General features: G+C 46.5%; 1 protein-coding gene across 1 annotated transcript in view; it reads left to right on the top strand.

The window, feature by feature from the left end:
- Window positions 1-23819, top strand: part of LOC144605978 (transmembrane protein 132C-like) — an 807862-nt gene that overhangs the window by 741614 nt on the left and 42429 nt on the right. Inside the window, exon 6 of the mRNA XM_078421707.1 lies at window positions 16531-16736. Coding sequence (XP_078277833.1) covers window positions 16531-16736 — 206 coding nt within the window. The remainder of the gene's footprint in view (window positions 1-16530; window positions 16737-23819) is intronic.

Here is a 23819-nt window from a genome sequence, read left to right as displayed (position 1 = left end):
ATCCAGGGAATTCCACTTGAAACTGAAGACGATTAATTCCTCTGATTCGGAAAATGAAACACTTAGGTTGTCATCGATAATGACTCTTAAAATCTCTCAAAAATCAACGCGGGTCTGCCTTGTTACTTTGTTGGCCCCGTGTGTGTTGTTTTTATTTGCTGTTTCGTATGGCTCAGGAAAGTAGCTGCTGTGTGTTATTCTCTTCATCTCGGTTGTTGTCCTCTGGATCAGAAATCATTGCCCTTCAAAGGGGCACCCTGCATGGTCAGAGATATGCAGTAGCCAGCCCGCGACCCTGGTCTAATGGTCGAGTTAATAGGTTGCCAAAGCCATGTTCATAAGCTCTAAGAGCAGAATTAGGCCATTCGGCCCTTCAAGTCTACTCCACCATACATCATGGCTGATCTATCTCTCCCTCTCAACTCCATTCTCCTGCCTTCTCCCCGTAACCTCTGACACCCGCACTAATCAAGAAGACATGGATTCACACAGCGTTAGCCCAACTTGCCCATACTGACCCACATGACCCATCTACGCTAGTCCCACCTGCCTGCATTTAGCCCATATCCCTCTTAAGCCTGTCCTATCCATGCACCTGTCCAAATGTTTCTTAAGCATTACGATAGTCCCAGCCTCAACTACCTCCTCCGACAGCTAGTTCCATGCACCCACCACCCTCTGTGTGAAAACGTTACCCCTCAGGTTCCAGGGGTGGTGGTGTTGGAAGCATATACGACAGAGGCATCTAAAAAGCTTTTGGGTAGGTGCATGGATATGCAAGGAATAGAGATATATGGGTCCTGTACAGACAGATGAGATCATTTAACTTGGCATTATGGTCAGCAAAAACATTGTGGGTGGAAGAGCCCGTTCCTGTGTCGTACTGTTCTATGTTCTATGCTCATTGCAAGTGCATCATTTCTTAAATCAGAAGACCAGACCTGTATTCCAAATGCAGTTTCACCAGAACCCCTGAGAGTTGGAGCAAGACAGTGCTAGTCAGACCCAGTCAATGCAGTCTCACCAGAACCCCTTAGAGTTGGAGCAAGACAGTGCTAGTCAGACCCAGTCATTGTCACTCCAGCGACATCTTCTGCCACGATCTTACAAAGAAATCACGACAAGGAGAACCATGTAATTTGATGAATGCGTGGCGCAGAAATCATGAGCAGCGATGGGAAATATCTGATAAAAGCTCCAGAGTGAAACGAAAAGACCCATAAATGTTTTTTGTGCAGGTTTGATTCCTTGATGAATATGTTTCAAATCACGTCGAACTGAAATAATCTGACTTCTTCGCAATTGCTTTGGCCTTCAGTCAAGCAATATGAAGCCGGCTTTCACGTTTTAGAAATAAGCAGGGAAAGACATGTCCCAGAGGGTCGGTGTGTTCAGGGGGAGCCTTTGGTCGCAGAGCATCAAGGCTTTAAAATGAAGACTGAAAGTGCTGCATTTTGGTGGCTATGAATGGGAGTTGGGTCTGTGACATAAACTATAGACTTACTAGTAATGAACTGGCATCCACTGAGGCAGAGGCTTTGACATTTGTTCTGGAAAATCTCTGCTGGATTCAAGTGAGGGATGCAGCCTTCAACGATCCTGGAAATGTGTTTAATATTCATTCACGTCCGTTGTGATGTTGCTTCATTTCTTCCTCACCACTAATTGCAACTGCCTGTTCAGAGTACTAATTTGGAATGTCTTTAGTCAGAGGGTTGCGAATCTGTGGAACATCGCCGCGGACAGCTGTGGAGGCCAAGTCGGTGAATGTTTTTAAGGCGGAGATTGACAGATTCTGGATTAGTGCGGGTGTCGGGGGTTATGGGGAGAAGGCAGGAGAGTGGGGTTGAGAGGGAAAGATAGATCAGCCACGACTGAATGGTGGAGTAGACTCGGTGGGCTGAATGGCCTAATTCTGCTCCTATTACTTGTGAGCATATAAAGGGCCATTCTCAAGATCCTTGAGAAATCTTGATGTAGTCATAGAACTGCCATTTGCTCTGGCTGGTAACCGTAGCTGACTAATGTGACTAAAGATTGATCGGGCTCATTAGGCCCCATCTTTATGCCAGAGACAACAAGGTATTTACAGTATACAGCTGACTGATAGCTACTGCATTTGCCTCTGCAGGTTGAGCAATCCTGCTTATTCTTGGAAAGCAGTCAGGCCTGTTAGAGGCAGAGTCAACAGTGTGTGTGTTATCATGTCGGTTGAAAGAAATGCAATTCATGTAACTTATGTGGTTTCATAATGGACATGCATTGTTGAGACTGACAAATTTAATGCAGGAATTCACTGTTCTGCGAGGGATGTAATGTACGTGTGGTATTGTGGTGCGGAAGATTTAGGATCTGCTCTCTGCCATTATAAGGAACGCATGTGTCCAGGCATTCATCCCCCTGTCATGAGTGCGACTGCAGAATGCAGTCAGTGTAAGAAAACAACTTCAGATGCTGGTACAAATCGAAGGTATTTATTCACAAAATGCTGGAGTAACTCAGCAGGTCAGGCAGCATCTCAGGAGAGTAGGAATGGGTGACGTTTCGGGTCGAGACCCTTCTTCAGACTCCAGAAGGGTCTCGACCCGAAACGTCACCCATTCATTCTCTCCTGAGATGCTGCCTGAGTTACTCCAGCATTTTGCAGAATGCAGTCAAGTCAGCACATTACCCTTACTCCGAAATGCATTCCATTGAAGTCAGTGGGAAGAATCTCACAGCAGGAGTACAGCAACACAACACATGATTCAACGACTCAATGATGTTTTATTGGCACTTGCAAAACACAGTGAAATCCTTTATCCAGCTGACAGATTTGGCGCCAATTCCAAAGTTCCAAGGTCCGTCCCTCGCGCTCTAGGTTTTACGGAGCGGCAGCCGATCCAGGCGACCCCCGGGCCTCTGCAGCCATCGCCTCCATCTCGATCGTTCAACTGGATCACCCGGCCATCATTAGAAACATAGAAACATAGAAAATAGGCGCAGGAGTAGGCCATTCAGCCCTTCCAACCAGCACCACCATCCAATATGATCATGGCTGATCAGTGATCGTCCAGAACCAGTATCGTGTTCCCGCTTTCTCCCCATATCCCTTGATTCCGTTAGCTCTAAGAGCTCTATCTAACTCTCTCTTGAAAACATCCAGTGAGTTGGCCTCCACTGCCGTCTGTGGCTGAGGATTCCACAGATCCACAACGCTCTGTGGCCCGTGGGCACTTCCCGCAGCCGGCCTCGCGGTCACGGGAGGTAAGACCCTAGTTCACATTTCTACCGCCGTTGCTCCTCACGGCTGTCGTCGCCGGCTTCGTCTTCTTCGGTTCTTCGGTCTTCAGGAGGCAAACATGGGCCGGGCTCTGCGGCTTCCCTCCAGTAGGCCGCAGCCTGGCGGGTTGTTTCCGAGCGGGTTCTCGGTGCCGCGGCGGGTGAGCCAAGGCCGGTTAGGTATAGCCGCTTCTAAAGTCATACAGTGTGGAAACAGGCCCTTCGGCCCAACTTGCCCACATCGGCCCAGCTACACTAGTCTCACCTGCCTGCGTTTGGTCCATATCCCTCCAAACCTGTCCTATCCAGTTGGCAGAGTTGGGTTAAGGCAATCAGGTCAGTGTAGCCTCTTTCCCCAGCCTGTGAGGGGGAAGCCCTAGGCACTGGATGCTGTTACTGATCGATATGCAGCGATAATAGCTAAAATTGATTTTGATTGGCTGAAGTCAAAATCAGGATTTGAAATGAAAAATCCATGACCAAGTTGTTTGCAAGCATTCATTGCTTTTAGTTTGACTTCAGTTTAGTTTAGAGATGCAGCGCAGAGACAGGCCCTTCAGCCCACCGAGTCCACGCCTACCAGCGATCACCCTGTACACTAACACTACCCTACACACCAGGGACAAATTACATTCTTTACCAAATCCAATGAACCTACAAGCCTGTACATCTTTGGAGTATGGGAGGAAAACGGAGCACCTGGAGAAAACCCACGCAGTCACAGGAAGAACGTACAAACTCCATACAGACAGCCCCCTCAGTCAGGATTGAACCCGGGTCTCTGGCGCTGTAAGGCAGCAACTCTACCGCTGCGCCAACGTGCTGCACCATTGCGTGAGTGAAAGGATTTGTTCTGTGCCAAGTACAAAGCTATGATGTTTTTTACATAGCTATTTTACATTAATACCAGCTGGAATCAATAACTTGTGTTTGATATGTATAATCCTGTGCAGATTCTGGAGATGTCTGTGCACTGATCTGTGGAACATTGAGAATGATTTAGTAGATAGAAAAATATATGATGCAGAATAAATGTGACATAAGCATATAACAAGGCCATGAAACTAATGGCTCATCGACGAAATAACATTCATTTGATTATTTAGTTGTGCCAAGGTCTCCCTCGAAATATTGCCAATTGCATCTTCAAATCTTCAAAGTGACATCCTGTTAATAATTCTGAAATACCATAACAATGAAAACTCACTGCCGTGATGAACTGAATGGAATACAAGAAAGGAAGCTATTCCAGGCAGCTCACATAATAGTCCCCATCAATCCCCTCTGAATACTGGAAGGCAAAAACTATTCCTGATCCAGGATGTTGTTTAGAGATACAGCGTGGAAATAGGGCCTTCGGCCCATCGAGTCCACGCTGATCAGCGATCATCCTGTACTCTAGCACTATCCTACACACACACTTGGGACAATTTACGGAAACCAATTAACCAACAAACCTGTACGTCTTTGTAATGTGGGAGGAAAGTGGAGCACCCGGAGACACCCCTGGTGGTCACAGAAGGTACGTACAAACTCCATACAAACAGTACCCATGGTCAGGATCAAACCCAGGTCTCTGGCCCTGTAAGGCAGCAACTCAAACACTGCGCTGCCGTGCCTACGCTGTTCAACGTAGCCAAGCCTGTATTAACGCTACCAATTGCCAAACAAAAAAGATCCTTATCATATGGTGGGTGGGGAGCGGGGAGGGAGAGGGGAAGTGGGCATGGAAGAAATGAAACAAAAATGGCCTGGGAGTCAAGAATGTTAACATGTCATACAACAGAACTATGAAATTATTCATACTCCATACTTAAAACTGCAATTAAGACCAGGATCCCATTAGACTTGGAGACACAAGGAAATGCAGACAAAAGCTTAAAACAAAACACAAAAGCAAAACACAAACTGCTGGAGGAACCTAATACCATTACGTTTCCCGGATGGGCATGCCAACACTTTGGGTGTCATGGTTCAGGGCCATCTCGTTCCTTTGTACCACGGCAATTTGAAGTGGAACCCCATTCAAAGTAATAATTTTCTTTTACATTCTTCTTTCCAAAGTGGATAACCTCACATTTTCACACATAATATTACATCTGCCAACTTCTTGCCCGATGTTTCTGACATCTTGCTAACCCTCTTGTTCTTGTATCACAACAAATGTGGCTACAATGCACCTGGTCTCGTCACTGACATAGATTGTGGGTGTTTGAGACCCCAGCACCGAACCCTGTGGCACTTCACAGCTTTCTGATGGCCAATCCAAAAATGGCCATGTTATACTGACTATCAAAAGGTTTTTATACAGGCACATGTATATATGCTGGGAATGGAGGAGTATGGATCATGTGTAGACGGATGAGGTTAGTTTATCTTGGCATTATCTTCGACACAGACAATGTGGGCCGAAGGGCCTGTGGCCTACCTATACTTTTCCATGTTCTATGTTCCATGTCTGCTTTCTGTAAAGGACCTGTCCCAATTAGGCGATTTTAAGGCCACTGCCGGCGACTAGACTGTCGCCAAATGTTCGCCGGGGTGTTGCGGGCATGATCGTGAGGAGTCTTCAATGAATCTGGGTGCATCTCGGAAAAATTTTCCGGATAGAAATTTCTCGGCGACAGCTGGCTTGTCGCCAGATATCGTAGCTTATTGCGGGCGCTGTCGCATGCTGTCCCCAGGTTTGCTAGGTTGTCGCAGATGCATTTAGAAGCACGTAATATTAAATTAAGAAGAGGCATTTGAAGATACCCGAAGATAGTTTTGTTTAACCAATTTATTTACCGTCAGGACACTTGACAGGTAGATTGGAGGCGACAGTTTGCCGGTCAGGTAAGCGTGGGAATTTCACGATGTTTCCGAAGACGGTGTAATCTCTTAGCCAGGTGCTAGTTTCACAACAAAAGTTACTTGTATCGACCTGACTCGGCCTTGTCGTGGTCATTGTCGTAGGGTAAAAGAAAATTTTGACGATCTGCTACAACTTTGAGAGTCGCCGGTTGTCGCCTAAAAAATTGCCTAAGTGGGACAGGCCCTTAAGTTATCGTCATAGAGTCATACAGCATTGAATCAAGCCCTTTGGCCCAACTTGCCCACGCCCACCAAGATGCCCTGTCTATGTTAGTCCTACCTGCCCACATTGGGCCCATATCCCTCTGAACTTTTCCTATCCACGTACTTCCTCTAAAAAAATTGTTATCGTAGCAAAGATTATGAATATAGCAAATAAAATTCCCTCCAAAATTATGTACTCTTTTGTGCCTTAGCCTTCCATGTGAACATTGTGGAAAAGCCTTCCAGAAATCCAAATACACTGCATCTACTGGCTCCCCCTAAGTTACCCACCGTTACTCACATCCAGAAATCCAAATATACTGCATCTACTGGCTCCCCCCAACCCACCATTACTCACATCCAGAAAGAACGCCAGCCAAGTTCAAACACGTTTCACATGTAATAAAACCCTACCGATTATTCGTGGTTGTCTTATGCTCTCCTGCCTTGCTATTACCTTCTTGGTAATGGATTGCAACATTTTCCCGACATTGGGGGAGTCCAGAGTCAGGGGTCACAGTTTAGGAATAAGGGGTAGGCCATTTAGGACTGAGATGAGGAAAATCTTTTTCACCCAGAGAGTTGTAAATCTGTGGAATTCTCTGCCAAAGAAGGCAGTGGAGGCCAATTCACTGGATGTTTTCAAAAGAGAGTTAGATTTAACTCTTAGGGCTAACGGAATCAAGGGATATGGGGAAAAAGCAGGAACGGGGTACTGATGTTGGATGATCAGCCATGATCATATTGAATGCCAGTGCTGGCTCGTAGGGCCAAATGGCCTACTCCTGCACCTATTTTCTATGTTTCTATGACAGATGTTGGACTAAACCCACCTATCATACTCACCGTTTGAAGAAACGTCCCAACCAGAACCGTCGCCTGTCCATTCCCTCCACAGATGCTGCCTGACCCCCTGTGTTCATCCAGCACTTTTGTGTTTTAACCTGTAGTTTCCTTCTTTTTGTTTCCCTACTTTCTTCAGCGGTTCAAAAACATTTGTCAGCCCTCCCATTTGCCCAGTACTTTTTCTCTGGAGAAAAGAGATTGTTTTAAATCCCTCATTCCCTGTTGGTTTACCTATTGTTACTGGTATATGTCAGGGTCTCCACCATAAGAACTGATGCAAAACAATTTCCCGTTTTTGATTCTCAAGTTCTGTCATTGGAGGGACCAACTCTCTTTCTTTTAATAAACATCTCGGAACTCTTATAGCCTGTTCCTTTTAGATTATTTTGGCCAGAGAGTGGCACAGTGGCGCAGGGGTAGAGTTGCTGCCTTACAGCATCAGAGACCCAGGTTCGATCCTGATTACAGGTGCTGTCTGTACGGAGTTTGTACATTCTGTCTGCACGGAGTTTGCACGTTCTCCCTGTGACTGCGTGGGTTTTCTCCAGGTGCTCCGGTTCCCTCCCACATCCCAAAGACGTACAGGTTTATAGGTTAATTGTCCTTTTTAAATTGTCCCTGGTGTATGGGATAGTGTTAGTATATGGGTGATCATTGGTCAGCGTGGACTCAGTGGGCCGAAGGGCCTGTTTCCACACTGTATCTCTAAACTAAACTAAACTTAATGGTCATATTCCATCTTCTCCCACTTTATAATTGATCTTCGAAGTACTGGCTGGTTTCTAAACATGTCTCTGTTCTAATCACTCTCTTTAACATAAAAGATGGGTCTTGACAAAGGAATGCCATGTGTGCAATAGTACTTGTCTTGATAATGAATGTGGAACGTTAGGCACCACATTAAATCATGTTCTCTTGGATAACTGCACCACTCGAGTGAATGGATTTTCAGACACGATACATATTTAGTGAAAACTGACCTTTTCCCATTGCTACACTGCATTACCATAGGATGGCATTGTCTGGTTGCAAAATAACTGTTCTAGTTGGAGAAGACTTGACTTAGAAAGGGGCCAGCTTTCACTTAAATGCTATTGATTACTAGTAAGGGCGGCATGAGTAGAGTTGCTGCCTTATAGCGAATGCAGCGCCGGAGACCCGGGTTCGATTCCGAGTACGGGCGCTGTCTGTACGGAGTATGTACGTTCTCCCCGTGATCTGCGTGGGTTTTCTCCGAGATCTTCAGTTTCCTCCCACACTCCAAAGACGTGCATGTATGTAAGTTAATTGGCTTGGTAAATGTAAAAATTGTCCCTGGAGTGTGTAGGATAGTGTTAATATGCGGGGATCGCTGGTCGGCGCGGACCCGGTGGGCCGAAGGGCCTGTTTCCACGCTGTACCTCAAAACTAAACTAAACTAGACTAAACCTCTCCTTTTACCTAAAATAGACACAAAATGCTGGAGTAACTCAGCGGGTCTGACAGCATCTCCAGAAAAAAAGGAATAGGTGATGTCTTGGTTGCTTCGGACTGAGAGTCAGGGGAGAGGGAAACTAGAGGTATGAAGAGGTAGAAAGAACAAATAAATTAAAGGTATGCTAAAGGACAAATCAAAGCCAACACCGATGGTCAAGTAAAGGTGGCGCCCACAATGGTCCATTGTTGGCTGTGGAGAAGGTGCTAACGTGTACATCTGCCGAGTGAAACAGTGAGACTAAGCAGGGCAATAGTGAAACTAGCAGGATGACTAAGGTGGGGGAGGGATGGAGAGAGAGGGAATGCAAGGGTTACTTGAAGTTAGAGAAATCCCAATCATTATCTGATGCTACTTATGCCACATTTTTAATGACATAAATTGTGAAAACACACACCTCCAGATTCAGGGACAGTTTCTCCCCAGCTGTTATCAGGCAACTGAACCATCCTCTCACCAACCAGCGAGCAGTCCTGACCTCCCACCTACCCCATTGGAGACCTTTGAACTATCTTTAATCGGACTTTGTCTTGCACAAAAAGTTATCCCCGTTATCCTGTAACTGTGTGGACGGCTTGATTGTAATCATGTATAGACTTCTTGCTGACTGGAAAGCACTCAACAAAAAAGCTTTTCACTGTACCTTGGTACACGTGACAATAACAATGAACCAGACATTTATTAGCATCAGGACTAGTGATGGTTCTCCAAATCATACTTTGGTAACTTCTGTGAAAGATCTGCAGCAATACCCATCATAGAACATGAACATAGAACGTTGAACAGTACAGAGGACAGACACAAAAGGCTGGAGTAACTCAGCGGGTCAGACAGCATCTCTGGAGAAAAGGTATAGGTGACCTTTTGGGTCGAGACCCTTCTTCAGCCTGAAGAAGGAACTCAACTCGAAACGTCACCTATTATTTTTCTTCAGAGATGCAGCCTGAACCGCTGAGTTACTCCAGCCTTTTGTGTCTATCTTCGGTTTAAACCATCGTCTGCAGTTCATTCCTGTACATCGCACAGTTCATTCCTGTACATCGCAGTGTACAGCGGAGGTGTCCTGTGAGTATCACAAGGTGTGGCTCTAAGCTACCTGTGGCATCCTGTTGGGTTGAGGAGATGGCTGATTCCAGGGACATACGCTCATGTTCTTTCCTATTTGGCCTATTTGTGTGCATCTGTGTTCTCAGCCAAACCAGAGGACCACGTGCTTTGGTTCTCTGCTATCTTAATAAATGATGTCCAACTTCTTCTTTCAGACAGAGCAATACTGCGCAGGAACAGAAGTTCAGAGGTTCATAAGTCATAGGACCAGAATTAGTCCATTCGGCCCATCCAGTCCGCTCCGTCATTCATTCATGCCCGATCTATCTTTCCCTCTCATGCCCATTCTCCAGCCTTCTCCCTGTAACCTTTGACGGCCGTACTAATGAAGAAGCAAACAGGCCCTTCGGCCTATAATGTCTGTGCTGAACATAATGCCAAGTTAACTAATCCCCTGCTCCTGCACGTGATCCATATTTCCCCTTCCCTTCCCTGCATATCTTTGTACCTGTCTAAACGTCTCTTCAATTTTTTGTTTAGTTTAGAGATACAGCACGGAAACAGGCCCTTCGGCCCACCGAGTCCGCGCCGACCAGCGATCCCCGCACATTAACACTATCTTCACACACTAGGGATGCTTTTCACTGACACCAAGTAGCCAATTAAACTACAAACCTGAACGGCTTTGGAGTGTGGGAGGAAATCGAAGATCTCATAGAAAACTCTTGCGGTTACGGGGAGAACGTACAAACTCTGTACAGACAGCACCCGTAGTGAGGATCGAACTCGCGTCTCTGGCGCTGCAAGTGCTGTAAGGCAGCAACTCTACCGCTGCGCCACCATGCCGCCACTGATCAAATGCCAGTATTGAATCTAATAACACACACCTCGGTCACTCAGGGTGGGCGTGCTCCTCCTGTGGTTGAAAGGACCACCTCACGTCAAAGGCGTGATGTTTTACACGCTGACAAGATGGGGCTTTATCACCTCAATCAGCCCAATGCTTGAGTTTGGTCTAGTTTGGGGATTGTTACAAACTAACAGGGCCCTGTGTGAGAACCCCCCACTGTAATAAAACAAACGTTTCAGTGTGATGTTCTGATTGATTTTGATCTACATCACTGACCAACGATTTGACATTTGCATTATTTTGAGCATTAATCAAGTGAAATGCAGACCACTTGTTTTTTTTTAAATGATTTGTATCTAGCTAAGTTTAGGGACTGGCTTTCTACATTTTACTGAGGTTCAAGCAGCTCATTTCATGCCGTACTTTTCACAAAGCTTCAAAGATCAAAGCGTTTGTTGCTGGAATTGCGTTTTATTCACAGTTTTCTTGCACTGGGATATCAGCGGGTCTGATTGGTGATAACATTTTATTGCTTGATTTAAGAAATTTTGGATGTTTGCTGCTGTTGTACATATGGCTGATAGTTTAGTTTAGTTTAGAGATACAGCGTGGAAACAGGCCCTTCACTGGGTGCGCACCGATCAGCCATCATCCATTCAAAGCATATAATCGTCCACCTCCCACTACTGGCCACATCTTCCCATCCCCTCCCCTTTCTGCTTTCCGCAGAGACCGTTCCCTCCGCAACTCCCTGGTCAACTCGTCCCTTCCCACCCAAACCACCCCCTATCCAGTTACTTTCCCCTGCAACCCCAGGAGATGCAACACCTGTCCCTTTACCTCCCCCCTTGACTCCCCATCCCAAGCAGTCTTTCCAGGTGAGGCAGAGGTTCACTTGCACCTCCTCCAATCTCAACTATTGTATCCGCTGTTCCAGGTGTCAACTTCTCTACATCGGCAAGATTAAGCGCAGGCTCAGCGATCGTTTCGCTGAACATCTCCGCTCAGTCCGCCTTAACTTACTTGATCTCCCAGTTGCTTAGCACTTTAACTTCCCCTCCTATTCCCAATCTGACCTTTCTGTCCTGGGCCTCCTCCATTGTCAGAGTAAGGCCCAGCGCAAATTAGAGGAACAGCACCTCATATTTCGCTCGGGTAGTTTACACCTCAGCGGTATCAACATTGACTTCTCTAACTTCAAATAGCCCTAGCTTTCCCTCTCTCTCTCCATCCCCTCCCCTTCCCAATTCTCCCACTGGTCTTACTGTCTCCGTCTACATTCTATCTCTGTCCCGCCCACTCCCCTGACATCAGTCTGAAGAAGGGTCTCGACCCAAAACGTCACCCATCCCTTCTCTCCAGAGACGCTGCCTGTCCCGCCGAGTTACTCCAGCATTTTGTGTCTACCTTCGATTTAAACCAGCACCTGCAGTTCTTTCTTACACGATCATCCATTCACACCAGCTCTATGTTATCCCAGTTTCACACCTAACACACTCGGGGCAATTTACAGAAACCAATTAACCTACAAACCCGCATGTCATTGGAATGCGGGAGGAAACTGCGGGGGCAGCCGTTGAGTTACTCCGGCATGTTGCATGTTGTTCCGTTGTGTTTCTCGACTAATTGGCTTCTGTAAATTGCACCTCGTGTGTAGGGAGTGAATGAGAAAATGGGCCATAATAGGACTAGTTTGAACGGGTGATGGATGGTCAGAGCCAAGGCATAGACTGGTTTCCTGCACCTGGGCAAGAAGCTGTTCCTGCACCTGGGCGTTACAGTTTTCAGGCTCCTCTTCCCGATGGCAGCAGTGAATGAGAGCGTGGCGTGGGTCTCTGACGATGCTGGCTGCCATTTTGAGGCAGCAACTCCTGTGGATCCCTTCGATGACGGGCAGGTCAGAGCCCGCCATGATCTGTGCAGAGTTTGCTACTTTTTGCGATTTCCGTCAGTCCTGGGCGTTCGAATTGCAAAACCGGGTCACGATGCAACCAGTCGACATGCTCTCCACTGTATAAGAAAATAACTGCAGATGCTGGTACAAATCGAAGGTATTTATTCACAAAATGCTGGAGTAACTCAGCAGGTCAGGCAGCATCTCAGGAGAGAAGGAATGGGTGACGTTTCGGGTCGAGACCCTTCTTCAGATTGAAGAAGGGTCTCGACCCGAAACGTCACCCATTCCTTCTCTCCTGAGATGCTGCCTGACCTGCTGAGTTACTCCAACATTTTGTGAATAAATGCTCTCCACTGTATTGCACGGGGTTGTTTTTCTTGAAAGTCTCAGATCAGCAGAGGGTAAATCTCCCTATCTGTCCAAGTTTTCTGGTACGGCTAGACCCAGAGCATTCTTGTCAGAATGCAGTCATCAATAAGTCGCTGAAACTGGCAACCTCACAATCCGGTCACGTCTTAGGGTATTACCTCAAACCTAGGGTGGCACAGCAGTAGAGCTGCTGCCTTACAGCGCCAGAGACCCGGGTTCGATCCTGACTACAGGTGCTGTCTTTACGGAATTTGTATGTTCTCCTTGTGATCGCGTGGGTTTTCTCTGAATGCTCCAGTTTCCTCCCACACCCTAAAGATGTATAGGTTTGTAGGTTAATTGGCTGCAGCAAAATTGTAAAATTGACCGTAGTGTGTAGGATAGTGCTAGTGTTCAGGATGATCGCTGGTCGGTGTGGACTCAGAGGGCTAAAGGGCCTGTTTCCGCGCTGAATCTCTAAAGTCTAAAGTCTCTAAAGTCTAAAGTCGAGCCCGACTTACCCTTGCACATGTGGAGAGAACTCCCGAGTTTCTACTAAATTCAATTAAAGAACTGGTTCATTAATTAATTAAATCTAACGAAGAATCAGTGCATCTCTAATTTTAGCGTTGCAAGTTCTAATTTGAGGATTCTGCCATTTCCTGGCATCTATCACTGTCTGTACCTCTGTCCCCACTCTGAGCTGCACTTCCTCATGGAAATTTTTTTTTGCTGGTTTCTTCTTTGACGAACCAATTCCTCTAACCGTGCATCATTCTTTAGCTTCAGACTCTGCATAGTGACTCTGTCAGCAGCTCCAATAAAGAAAGAATGTAAGATAGACACAAAAAGCTGGAGTTACTCAGCGGGTCAGACAGCACCTCTGGAGAAAAGGAACGGGCGACTCTTCGAGTCGAGACCCTTCTTCAGAAAGAATATAGTTCCAGAGACCAAATTCAAAGTTGAGTGAGGCCAAAGAGCATTTGTAGCAACTCCTGTGTAGCAAGCTGACATTTATAGAATCTATTTATTCACAAAATGCTGGAGTAACTCAGCAGGTGAGGCAGCATCTCAGGAGAGAAGGAATGGGTGACGTTTTGGGTCGAGACCCTTCTTCAGACTGAAGAAGGGTCTCGACCCGAAACGTCACCCATTCCTTCTCTCCTGAGATGCTGCCTGACCTGCTGAGTTACTCCAGCATTTTGTGAATAAATACCTTCGATTTGTACCAGCATCTGCAGTTATTTTCTTATACTATTTATAGAATCTAAATCTTTATCTAATCATACATCTGTTTAGTTTAGTATGATTTAGTTTAGAGATACAGTGTGGAAACTGGCCCTTCGGCCCACCGAATCCACGCCGACCAGCGATCGCCCTTACACTAGTTCTACCCTACATACTAGGGAAAATGTACACAAGCCAATTAAACTGCTAACTTGCACTTCTTTGGGATGTGGGAGGAAACCAGAGCACCCGGGGAAAACTCCAGCTGTCACAGGGAGAACGTGCAAACTCCATACAGACAGCACCCCGTAGGTAGGATTGAACCCGGGTGTCCGGCGCTGTAAGGCAGCAACTCTACCACAGCCCTACTGTGCCGTCCTGTTAGAACGTTCGACTGGCCCTCTTACCCACTGCTTAGTACAGTTTGAAGCTGAATCTTGATTTGTTACCGGCAACATCAAATTCTGGTGTGGAGACACAAGAAACTGCAGATGCTGCAATCTTCAGCAAACCACAAAGTGCTGGAGGATGGCAGTGGGTCAGGTGGCCTCTCTGGAGGGGGAGGAGCCAGGACATTTTGGGTTGGGACCCTTGTTCAGCCTGAAGAAAGGTCCCGACCAAAAACATCACTTGCCTCCACAGATATTGCCTGACCCTTTGAATCCCTGCAGCACATTGTGTTTGGCTCAATTTATGATAAAGAGTCATGGAGTTTCTGATAAAGAGTCTGAAGAACGGCACCAAGCCGAAACATCACCCATCCTTTTTCTCCAGAGATGCTGCCTGACCCACTGAGTTGCCCCAGCACTTTTTCTGTCTATCTTCGGTATAAACCAGCATCTGCCGTTCCTTCCTACACATAGGGCGGCACGGTAGCGCAGCGGTAGAGTTGCTGCTTTACAGCGAATGCAGCGCCGGAGACTCAGGTTCGATCCTGACTACGGGTGCTGCACTGTAAGGAGTTTGTACGTTCTCCCCGTGACCTGCGTGGGTTTTCTCCGAGATCTTCGGTTTCCTCCCACACTCCAAAGACGTACAGGTATGTAGGTTAATTGGCTGGGTAAATGTAAAATGTAAAAATTGTCCCTAGTGGGTGTAGGATAGTGTTAATGTACGGGGATCACTGGGCGGCACGGACTTGGAGGGCCGAAAAGGCCTGTTTCCGGCTGTATATATATGATATGATATGATATGATAGGGTTATACAGCATGGAAACAGGCCCATTCCGGCCAAAATGCTCCATCTATATTCGTCCCACCTGCCCACGTTTGGGCCATATCCATGGTGCATCCTCCCTGGCTCACTCTCCAAATGTCAAAGGAGATATTTTGGACTGCCAGCTAACCACATTTAAGTGCTGACCAAAACGAGGTTAGAGGAAGTTCTATAAACCTTTTATGGGAACAAAGGAGGAGCCGGCGGGGGGGTACTTTGTAACTCTGTCAGCGCTGTTTATGTGGCGACTATTTGCATACCTTGGGCATGCAAGCAAATCATTCACTGTGACTTGCCACATGTGACAACAGAGTATTCCATTCCATTCCAATGTCTAATAATCAGAAATCAGAATCGGTTGGCTTACTTTCTGGAAAACACTGATGTGAGTTGGAATCGTCCTTGACTGCCAGTAGAAAAAATTGTCAAAGTTTTTAATGATTCTGCTCACTCTACATTCAGGCACAAACTATCTGGCAGCCCAAATTCAATCAAATCTGGCCGCCTTGTGTATTCAGCACAGGCTCAGGATAAACGTTTTGCTTAAAGTTGAGATTTGTTTAGTTTAGTTTAGATTAATTTAGTTTCGTTAGTTTAGTTTAGTTTCATTTAGTTGAGTTTAGTTTAGTTTAGATTAGTATAATTGAGTTTATTACCAAGAGCACAGTGTCTGGTGAAATGCTTTTTTTGCAGGATATCCAGTCAGCGTAAAGACTGGTCATGATTTCAATCGAGCCATCCAGGAATAATGTTTATTGCAAGATAACGTCCAGTAAAGTCCGATTAAAGATAGTCCGAGTGTCGCCAATGATGTGGATGGTTGCTCAGGACCGCTCTTTAGTTGGTGATTGGATGTCACCTATCACCAATCTGGAGGTGTGCGTTTTCGCACTCCTGCACCTCTTGCCTGATGGAGAGGGGAGAAAAGGGAATGTCCGGGGTGAGACTCACCCTTGATTAAGCTGGTGGGAGCAGCTTTAAATGCCGCTCAATCCTCCTCAGCCACTCGACAGGATCATGGTGGATCTGACCCTGGCTCCAACTCCACATTCCCAGAAGTGTCCCGACCCTGAAACGTCATCCATCCTTCTTCTCCGGAGACGCTGCCTGGTCCGCTGAGTTACTCCAGCCACTTTGTGCCTTTTATTTGTAAACCGGCATCTTTCAGTTCCTTGTTTGTACATCTTGAATGTTTGTGGTTTGTCGTGTGTTCAAGAGCTTGGGACAGATGTTGGGCAAGATGCTGTACATTTTCCAGGCGATGGTGCTCTATTGATGAGGTTTTTTATTCCTTCTCTTTGTCCCAGGTTTCCGACAGATGTGACTACATCCTGGTGAACGGAAAGGAGATGCGGGGCAAAGTGAACGCAGTCGTCAATTTTACGTATGAGCACCTGAGCGCACCGCTGGAAGTCACGGTGTGGGTACCTCGACTTCCCCTACAGATTGAGGTCTCCGACACTGAGCTCAGCCAGATCAAAGGGTGGCGCGTCCCCATCGTCTCCAGTAAAAGGTACGGGCCTTGCCGGAGTTGGCGTCTGGTCAACTTACAAGGTCAACTTATGTCGAGCACTTGACCAAAGGGAGTGGTGAACAAGGATATAGTTTCACCCTCCCTTCCACTGACTCCAACTACACCTCACACTGCCTCGGCAAGGCCACCAGCACAGCACAAGGGCGGCAGTGTGAAGAGTAGATAGAGTCAATGGAAGCCAGGTTGGTTTGTGAGATGGTCTAGGCTGCGTCCACTATTCTCTGCAATTTCATAAGTTCTAGCAGCAAAATGAGGCCATTTGGCCCATCAAGTCTACTCCGCCATTCAATCATGCTTGATCTATCTCTCCCTCTCAACCCCATTCTCCTGCCTTTGCCCCATAACCCCTGACACCCGCACTGATCAATTTCTTGTGGTCTCGGATGGAGCTGTTCCCAAACCAAGCTGTGATGCATCACGATAAAATGCTTTCTACGGTGCATCAGTAGAAAGTGGAGTATATAATAAAGGCTGATGACAAATACGTATGCATTGCTTTGGGCGATGCACTTGCCTTATATGATGTGATCAGAACTCCCAGTTATATAATGCAACTATTTCTATTTATGATGTAATTCATAAAAGATTGCAATCTGTAGTTAATTCAATCATTTTTTAATGTGCTGATAGGTTAAGCAGAGTGAACATTGATGTCTGACTCTTTAGAGAGGATAGCCGTTATTTTCAGATAATGCCCTTAAATGATGATTACAAACATGGGTAAACACTAATTAACGTGTGCAATCTTACATGATCCGAGTGTGAATGTGTTGTTAATGGGCTAAAACCACACTTTAGGGCGGAAGGCTGTTGGAAATGGGGAAGTGTAGCGTGTTAAAACTTATACAGACCTGCTAAGATGTAGTTTATGTATCAAAGACAGGGAGAGTTCAAAGCTCCAGCGTAACAGATGATGTTATGTATAAAACACATCATGACATATGATGAAATAATGGGTCGACTGGGTTGATATTCACTGGAATTTAGAAGCATGAGAGGAGATCTTATAGAAACATAAAATTCTTAAAGGGATTGGACAGGCTAGATGCAGGATAAATGTTCCCAATGTTAGGAGAGTCCAGAACCAGGGGTCACAGTTTAAGAATAAGGGGTAGGCCATTTTGGAAGGAGATGAGGAAAAACTTTTTCACCCAGAGAGTTGTGAACCTGGGGATTTCTCTGCCACAGAAAGCAGTGGAGGCCAATTCACTGGGTGTATTCAAGAGAGAGTTAGATATAGCTCTTAGGGCTAACAGAATCAAGGGATATGGGGAGAAAGCAGGAACGGGGTACTGATTCTGGATGATCAGCCATGATCATATTGAATGGCGGTGTTGGCTCGAAGGGCCAAACGGCCTACTCCTGCACCTAATTTCTATGTTTCTAAGATGTTGGCTATGTTTGCGGCACGGTGGCGCAACGGTAGAGTTGCTACTTTACAGCGAATGCAGCGCCGGAGACTCAGGTTCGATCCTGACTACGGGTGCTGTACTGTAAGGAGTTTGTACGTTCTCCCCGTGACCTGTGTGGGTTTTCTCCAAGATCTTCGGTTTCCTCCCACACTCCAAAGACGTACAGGTATGTAGTTTAATTGACTGGGTAAATGTAAAAATTGTCCCCAGTGTGCGTAGGATAGTGTTAGTGTGCGGGGATCGCTGGGCGGCGCGGACTTGGTGGGTCGAAAAGGTCTGTTTCCGCGCTGTATCTGAAATATGAAGAAAAATAAATAAATATATATGTATCACAGACAGGAAGAGTTAAAAGCTCCAGTGTAACAGATGACGTCAGACTGAGGGGATATTCATGTGAAAGTGAGGAAGGAGAAACTAGGAGAATGCTGGGTGGATTGCTTCAGCCAGCATGAAGGAAATGTTCTACCACTCACAGTCAGACAGAATGTTCACGAGTCAGGAGTGCTTTATTGCCATATGTCCCAAACAGAACAATGAAATTCTCACTTGCAGCAGCACAACAGAATATGTAAACATAGTACTCTGTAAACAATATAATAAACTAGAATAGGGTCCAAACCTCTCCTGCATTGGTCTAGCACCCCTCCCCTCCCCCACTCCCCCCCTCCCTCCCCACCCCCCCCCACTCACCCACTCCCAGGGGAACTGGTACAATAACACCATTTAAAAACATATTTGGACAAGTACATGGATCAAACACAGGCAAATGTGATTAGTTTAGATGAGCTATAATTATGAGCTAAGCGCAATGTGCTGGAGGAACTCAGCAGGTCAGGCAGCATCTGAAGAAGGGATGGACAGGTGATAGTTCTTCAGACTCACCATTCCGTCCTCAGATGCTGCCTGAGCTGCTGAGTTCCTCCAGTACTTTGTGCTTTGCTCAAACCTTCAACACCTGCAGACCCTCGTGGCAGCATCTCTGGGGAAAAGGAATAGGCGGCATTTCGGGTTGAGATCCTTCTTCAGAAATGACCTTGGTTCAAAGGAAAGGCCTGGCTGGAGAACGACAGTCGATGTCACTCGACCAAACTGTTCACACCAGTGATTCCCACAGACCAATAACGTCAAAATGTTTAGCTTCCTTTTATAAAATTTCATGGATCAAATAATGATGGTTAATGGTGCCGCACAGTATGAAAGATTGGCTGTTAATATCTGCTTTTATTTCAGCCGTAAATTGCCTCTTTGTCACATAATGTACGTTGCTGCCTCTTCTCGCCGAGCACTGCTGTTACTGCGCGGGGCTGGATGTAACCACAGGGCTCCTGTGTACTCCGCTCACCAATCTTGTCGTGTTTGTTTAGTTTCTGCTCAATTAAACTAAATTACATTGGCTCTCTCCATGGCTCTGTGGGGGGGGGGGGGGGGGGGGGGGGGGGGGAGGGGCAGTGAGCCGTTTGCTTTCGACCTGTGTACTGCAGGGAGAGTTCCCATTCTCTGATTCGTTAGCCCAGGGGGGGCTACGGCTGAGGGAAGGTGCTGGTCAGGAAATTGCGCTGAGAACAGGTTCTCCTCATTGTGTTGCCACCGATTATGTATTTGGACGTGAGCAGATCTCGCGGTGCCAATGCCCAGGAGCTTTAATGATCTCTTGGCCATAGCGGTACTGATTTCGGATGTTCAGCCATGATCATATTGAATGGCGCTGCTGGCTCGAAGGGCCGAATGGCCCACTCCTGCGCCTATTTTCTATCTTTCTATGTTCAGGAGCTAAAAAACATGAGTGTATTCTTTATCTCCCGTGTACTTGCTGATATCTACTTACATCATATACATTACATCGTATATGGCAGGCATCAAATGCTGGAGTAACTCAGCAGGTCTGGCAGCATCTCAGGAGCGAAGCAATGGGTGACGTTTCAGGTCGAGACCCTTGGGTATCCACCCGAAATGTCACCCATTCCTTCTCTCCTGAGACGCTGCCTGACCCGCTGAGTTATTCCAGCATTTTTGTGTCTACCTTCAATTTGAACCAGCATCTGCAGTTATTTTCCTACACTACTCACATCGTATATGGAATAATTACTGGAGCCGCAAAAGACGAGTATGTTCAGACTAGAGATACAGCAAGGAAACAGGCCCTTCGGCCCACTGAGTTCACACCGCCCATCGATCACCCGTTCACACTAGTTCTATGTTATCCCACTCTCCCAAACGCTGGCTAGGCACAAGGGGCAATTTACACGAGGCCGATCAACCTACAAACCTGTACGTCTTTGGAGTGTGGGAGGAAACCCGGGGAAAACCCCACGCAGGTCACGGGGAGAACATACAAACTCCATGCAGACAGCACCCGTTGTCAGGACCGAACCCGGGTCTCTGGCGCTGTAAGGCAGCAACTCTACCGCTGCGCCACCGTGCCGCACAAGATGGAGGGGAGACTTCTGTCGGGTCTCCCTTCAACCTCTGACGTTTCAGTTCCAAACAGTGTACGTGCTCATGAATCACTTAATAATTTGGCTGAGAAGTTGCCTGATAACTTCGTCAAACACTGTGATTCTCTGCTGAGTGACAGCAGCTTATTTACTGACAGAAGTAAGATAGGCTCTGGAGGAGACGTGAAAGTGGGCTCGTTTTGGACCAGATTTAGCAGCAGCAATAATAAAGAGGCAAATGGGACGTAAATCAAATGGATTGAAGTGTAAGTCAACTCCCTGTGTTATTGCGCAGTTCAATCTGAAATCTATGTGTTGCTGAAATCCAGAACCTTGCTCCTCCAGAAGATGCAAGATGCCAGCACGTTCTCAAGGGGCTCGGTGCTAAAGTACCCAGGATATCTTAAAATTGCTGGAGCCACAAAAGGACGCAGATGCTGGTATCTGGAGCAAAAACAGTCTGCTGGAGAAACTCAGGGGGTCAGGCAGCATCTGTGGAGGGAAATGGGCGGCCCGTTGAAACCCATCCTCTGGACTGTAAGATTGGAGGAGAGAGAGGGGGGGACCTCATTGAAACTTACCGAATAGTGAAAGGCCTGGATAGAGTAGATGTGGAGAGGATTTTTCCACTAGGGGAGTAAGAGACACCTGTGGCTGACGAGGGAAGTCAGGGACAGCATAAAAATTAAGGAGAGGAAGTATAACATAGCAAAGAAGAATGGGAAGACAGAGGATTGGGACTCTTTTAAAGAGCAACAAAAGTTAACTAAAAAGGCAATACGGGGAGAAAAGATGAGGTACGAGGGTAAACTAGCCAATAATATAAAGGAGGATAGCAAAAGTTTTTTTAGGTATGTGAAGAGGAAAAAAATAGTCAAGGCAAATGTGGGTCCCTTGAAGACAGAAGCAGGGGAATTTATTATGGGGAACAAAGAAATGGCAGACGAGTTAAACCGTTACTTTGGATCTGTGTTTACTGAGGAGGATACACACAATCTCCCAAATGTTCTAGGGGCCGGAGAACCTAGGGTGATGGAAGAACTGAAGGAAATCCACATTAGGCAGGAAATGGTTTTGGGTAGACTGATGGGACTGAAGGCTGATAAATCCCCAGGGCCTGATGGTCTGCATCCCAGGGTACTTAAGGAGGTGGCTCTAGAAATAGTGGAAGCATTGGAGATCATTTTTCAATGTTCCATAGATTCAGGATCAGTTCCTGTGGATTGGAGGATAGCAAATGTTATCCCACTTTTTAAGAAAGGAGGGAGAGAGAAAACGGGTAATTATAGACCAGTTAGTCTGACATCAGTGGTGGGGAAGATGCTGGAGTCAATTATAAAAGACGAAATTGCTGAGCATTTGGATAGCGGTAACAGGATCATTCCGAGTCAGCATGGATTTACGAAGGGGAAATCATGCTTGACAAATCTACTGGAATTTTTTGAGGATGTAACTAGGAAAATTGACAGGGGAGAGTCAGTGGATGTGGTGTACCTCGACTTTCAGAAAGCCTTCGACAAGGTCCCACATAGGAGATTAGTGGGCAAAATTAGAGCACATGGTATTGGGGGTAGGGTACTGACATGGATAGAAAATTGGTTGACAGACAGAAAGCAAAGAGTGGGGATAAATGGGTCCCTTTCGGAATGGCAGGCAGTGACCAGTGGGGTACCGCAAGGTTCGGTGCTGGGACCCCAGCTATTTACGATATACATTAATGACTTAGATGAAGGGATTAAAAGTACCATTAGCAAATTTGCAGATGATACTAAGCTGGGGGGTAGTGTGAATTGTGAGGAAGATGCAATAAGGCTGCAGGGTGACTTGGACAGGTTGTGTGAGTGGGCGCATACATGGCAGATGCAGTTTAATGTAGATAAGTGTGAGGTTATTCACTTTGGAAGTAAGAATAGAAAGGCAGATTATTATCTGAATGGTGTCAAGTTAGGAAGAGGGGATGTTCAACGAGATCTGGGTGTCCTAGTGCATCAGTCACTGAAAGGAAGCATGCAGGTACAGCAGGCAGTGAAGAAAGCCAATGGAATGTTGGCCTTCGTAACAAGAGGAGTTGAGTATAGGAGCAAAGAGGTCCTTCTACAGTTGTACCGGGCCCTGGTGAGACCGCACCTGGAGTACTGTGTGCAGTTTTGGTCTCCAAATTTGAGGAAGGATATTCTTGCTATTGAGGGCGTGCAGCGTAAGTTCACTAGGTTGATTCCCGGAATGGCGGGACTGTCGTATGTTGAAAGGCTGGAGCAATTAGGCTTGTATACACTGGAATTTAGAAGGATGAGGGGGGATCTTATTGAAACATATAAGATAATTAGGGGATTGGACACATTAGAGGCAGGAAACATGTTCCCAATGTTGGGGGAGTCCAGAACAAGGGGCCACAGTTTAAGAATAAGGGGTAGGCCATTTAGAACGGAGATGAGGAAGAACTTTTTCAGTCAGAGAGTGGTGAAGGTGTGGAATTCTCTGCCTCAGAAGGCAGTGGAGGCCAGTTCGGTGGATGCTTTCAAGAGAGAGCTGGATAGAGCTCTTAAGGATAGCGGAGTGAGGGGGTATGGGGAGAAGGCAGGAACGGGGTACTGATTGAGAGTGATCAGCCATGATCGCATTGAATGGCGGTGCTGGCTCGAAGAGCTGAATGGCCTACTCCTGCACCTATTGTCTATTGTCTATTGTCTATAGTTTAGGACCAGAGGCCATAGCCTCAGAGTAAAAGCATGTACCTTTAGAAAGGAGGAGGAGTTATTTTAGTCAGAGGGTAGTGAATTTGATGAATTCACTGCCACAGACGGCTGTGGAAGCCAAATTAATGAATATTTTTAAGGCGGAGATTGGCAGATTCTTGATTAGTAAGCGTGTCAGGGGTTACGGGGGGGAGGCAGAAGAATGGGTTTGAGAGAGAAAGATAGATCAGCCATGATTGAATGGCGGAGTAGACTCGATGGGCCGAATTCTAATTCTGCTCCGAGAACTGATGAACTTATGAACTTAGGGACCAGTATAAAGAGGTGAGGGAGAAGAGACAAGAACTTCCTCTCCTTCACTGACACAGTAGGTGGAACCAGGTGAGGAGGGGTGGGTTGGTGGATGGAATGAGGAGAGGGAGAGGGGGACGGAGAGAACAAGAGTGGGATGTGATTGATGCAGGCAAACAGGGCTTGCGGATGATGGAGTCCGATCATCCACAAGGAAGGGGAATGAGC

This window comes from Rhinoraja longicauda, chromosome 25 (genome assembly GCF_053455715.1).
Source record: "Rhinoraja longicauda isolate Sanriku21f chromosome 25, sRhiLon1.1, whole genome shotgun sequence".
NCBI lineage: Eukaryota > Metazoa > Chordata > Chondrichthyes > Rajiformes > Arhynchobatidae > Rhinoraja > Rhinoraja longicauda.
This window is presented reverse-complemented; position numbering and strand designations above follow the sequence as displayed.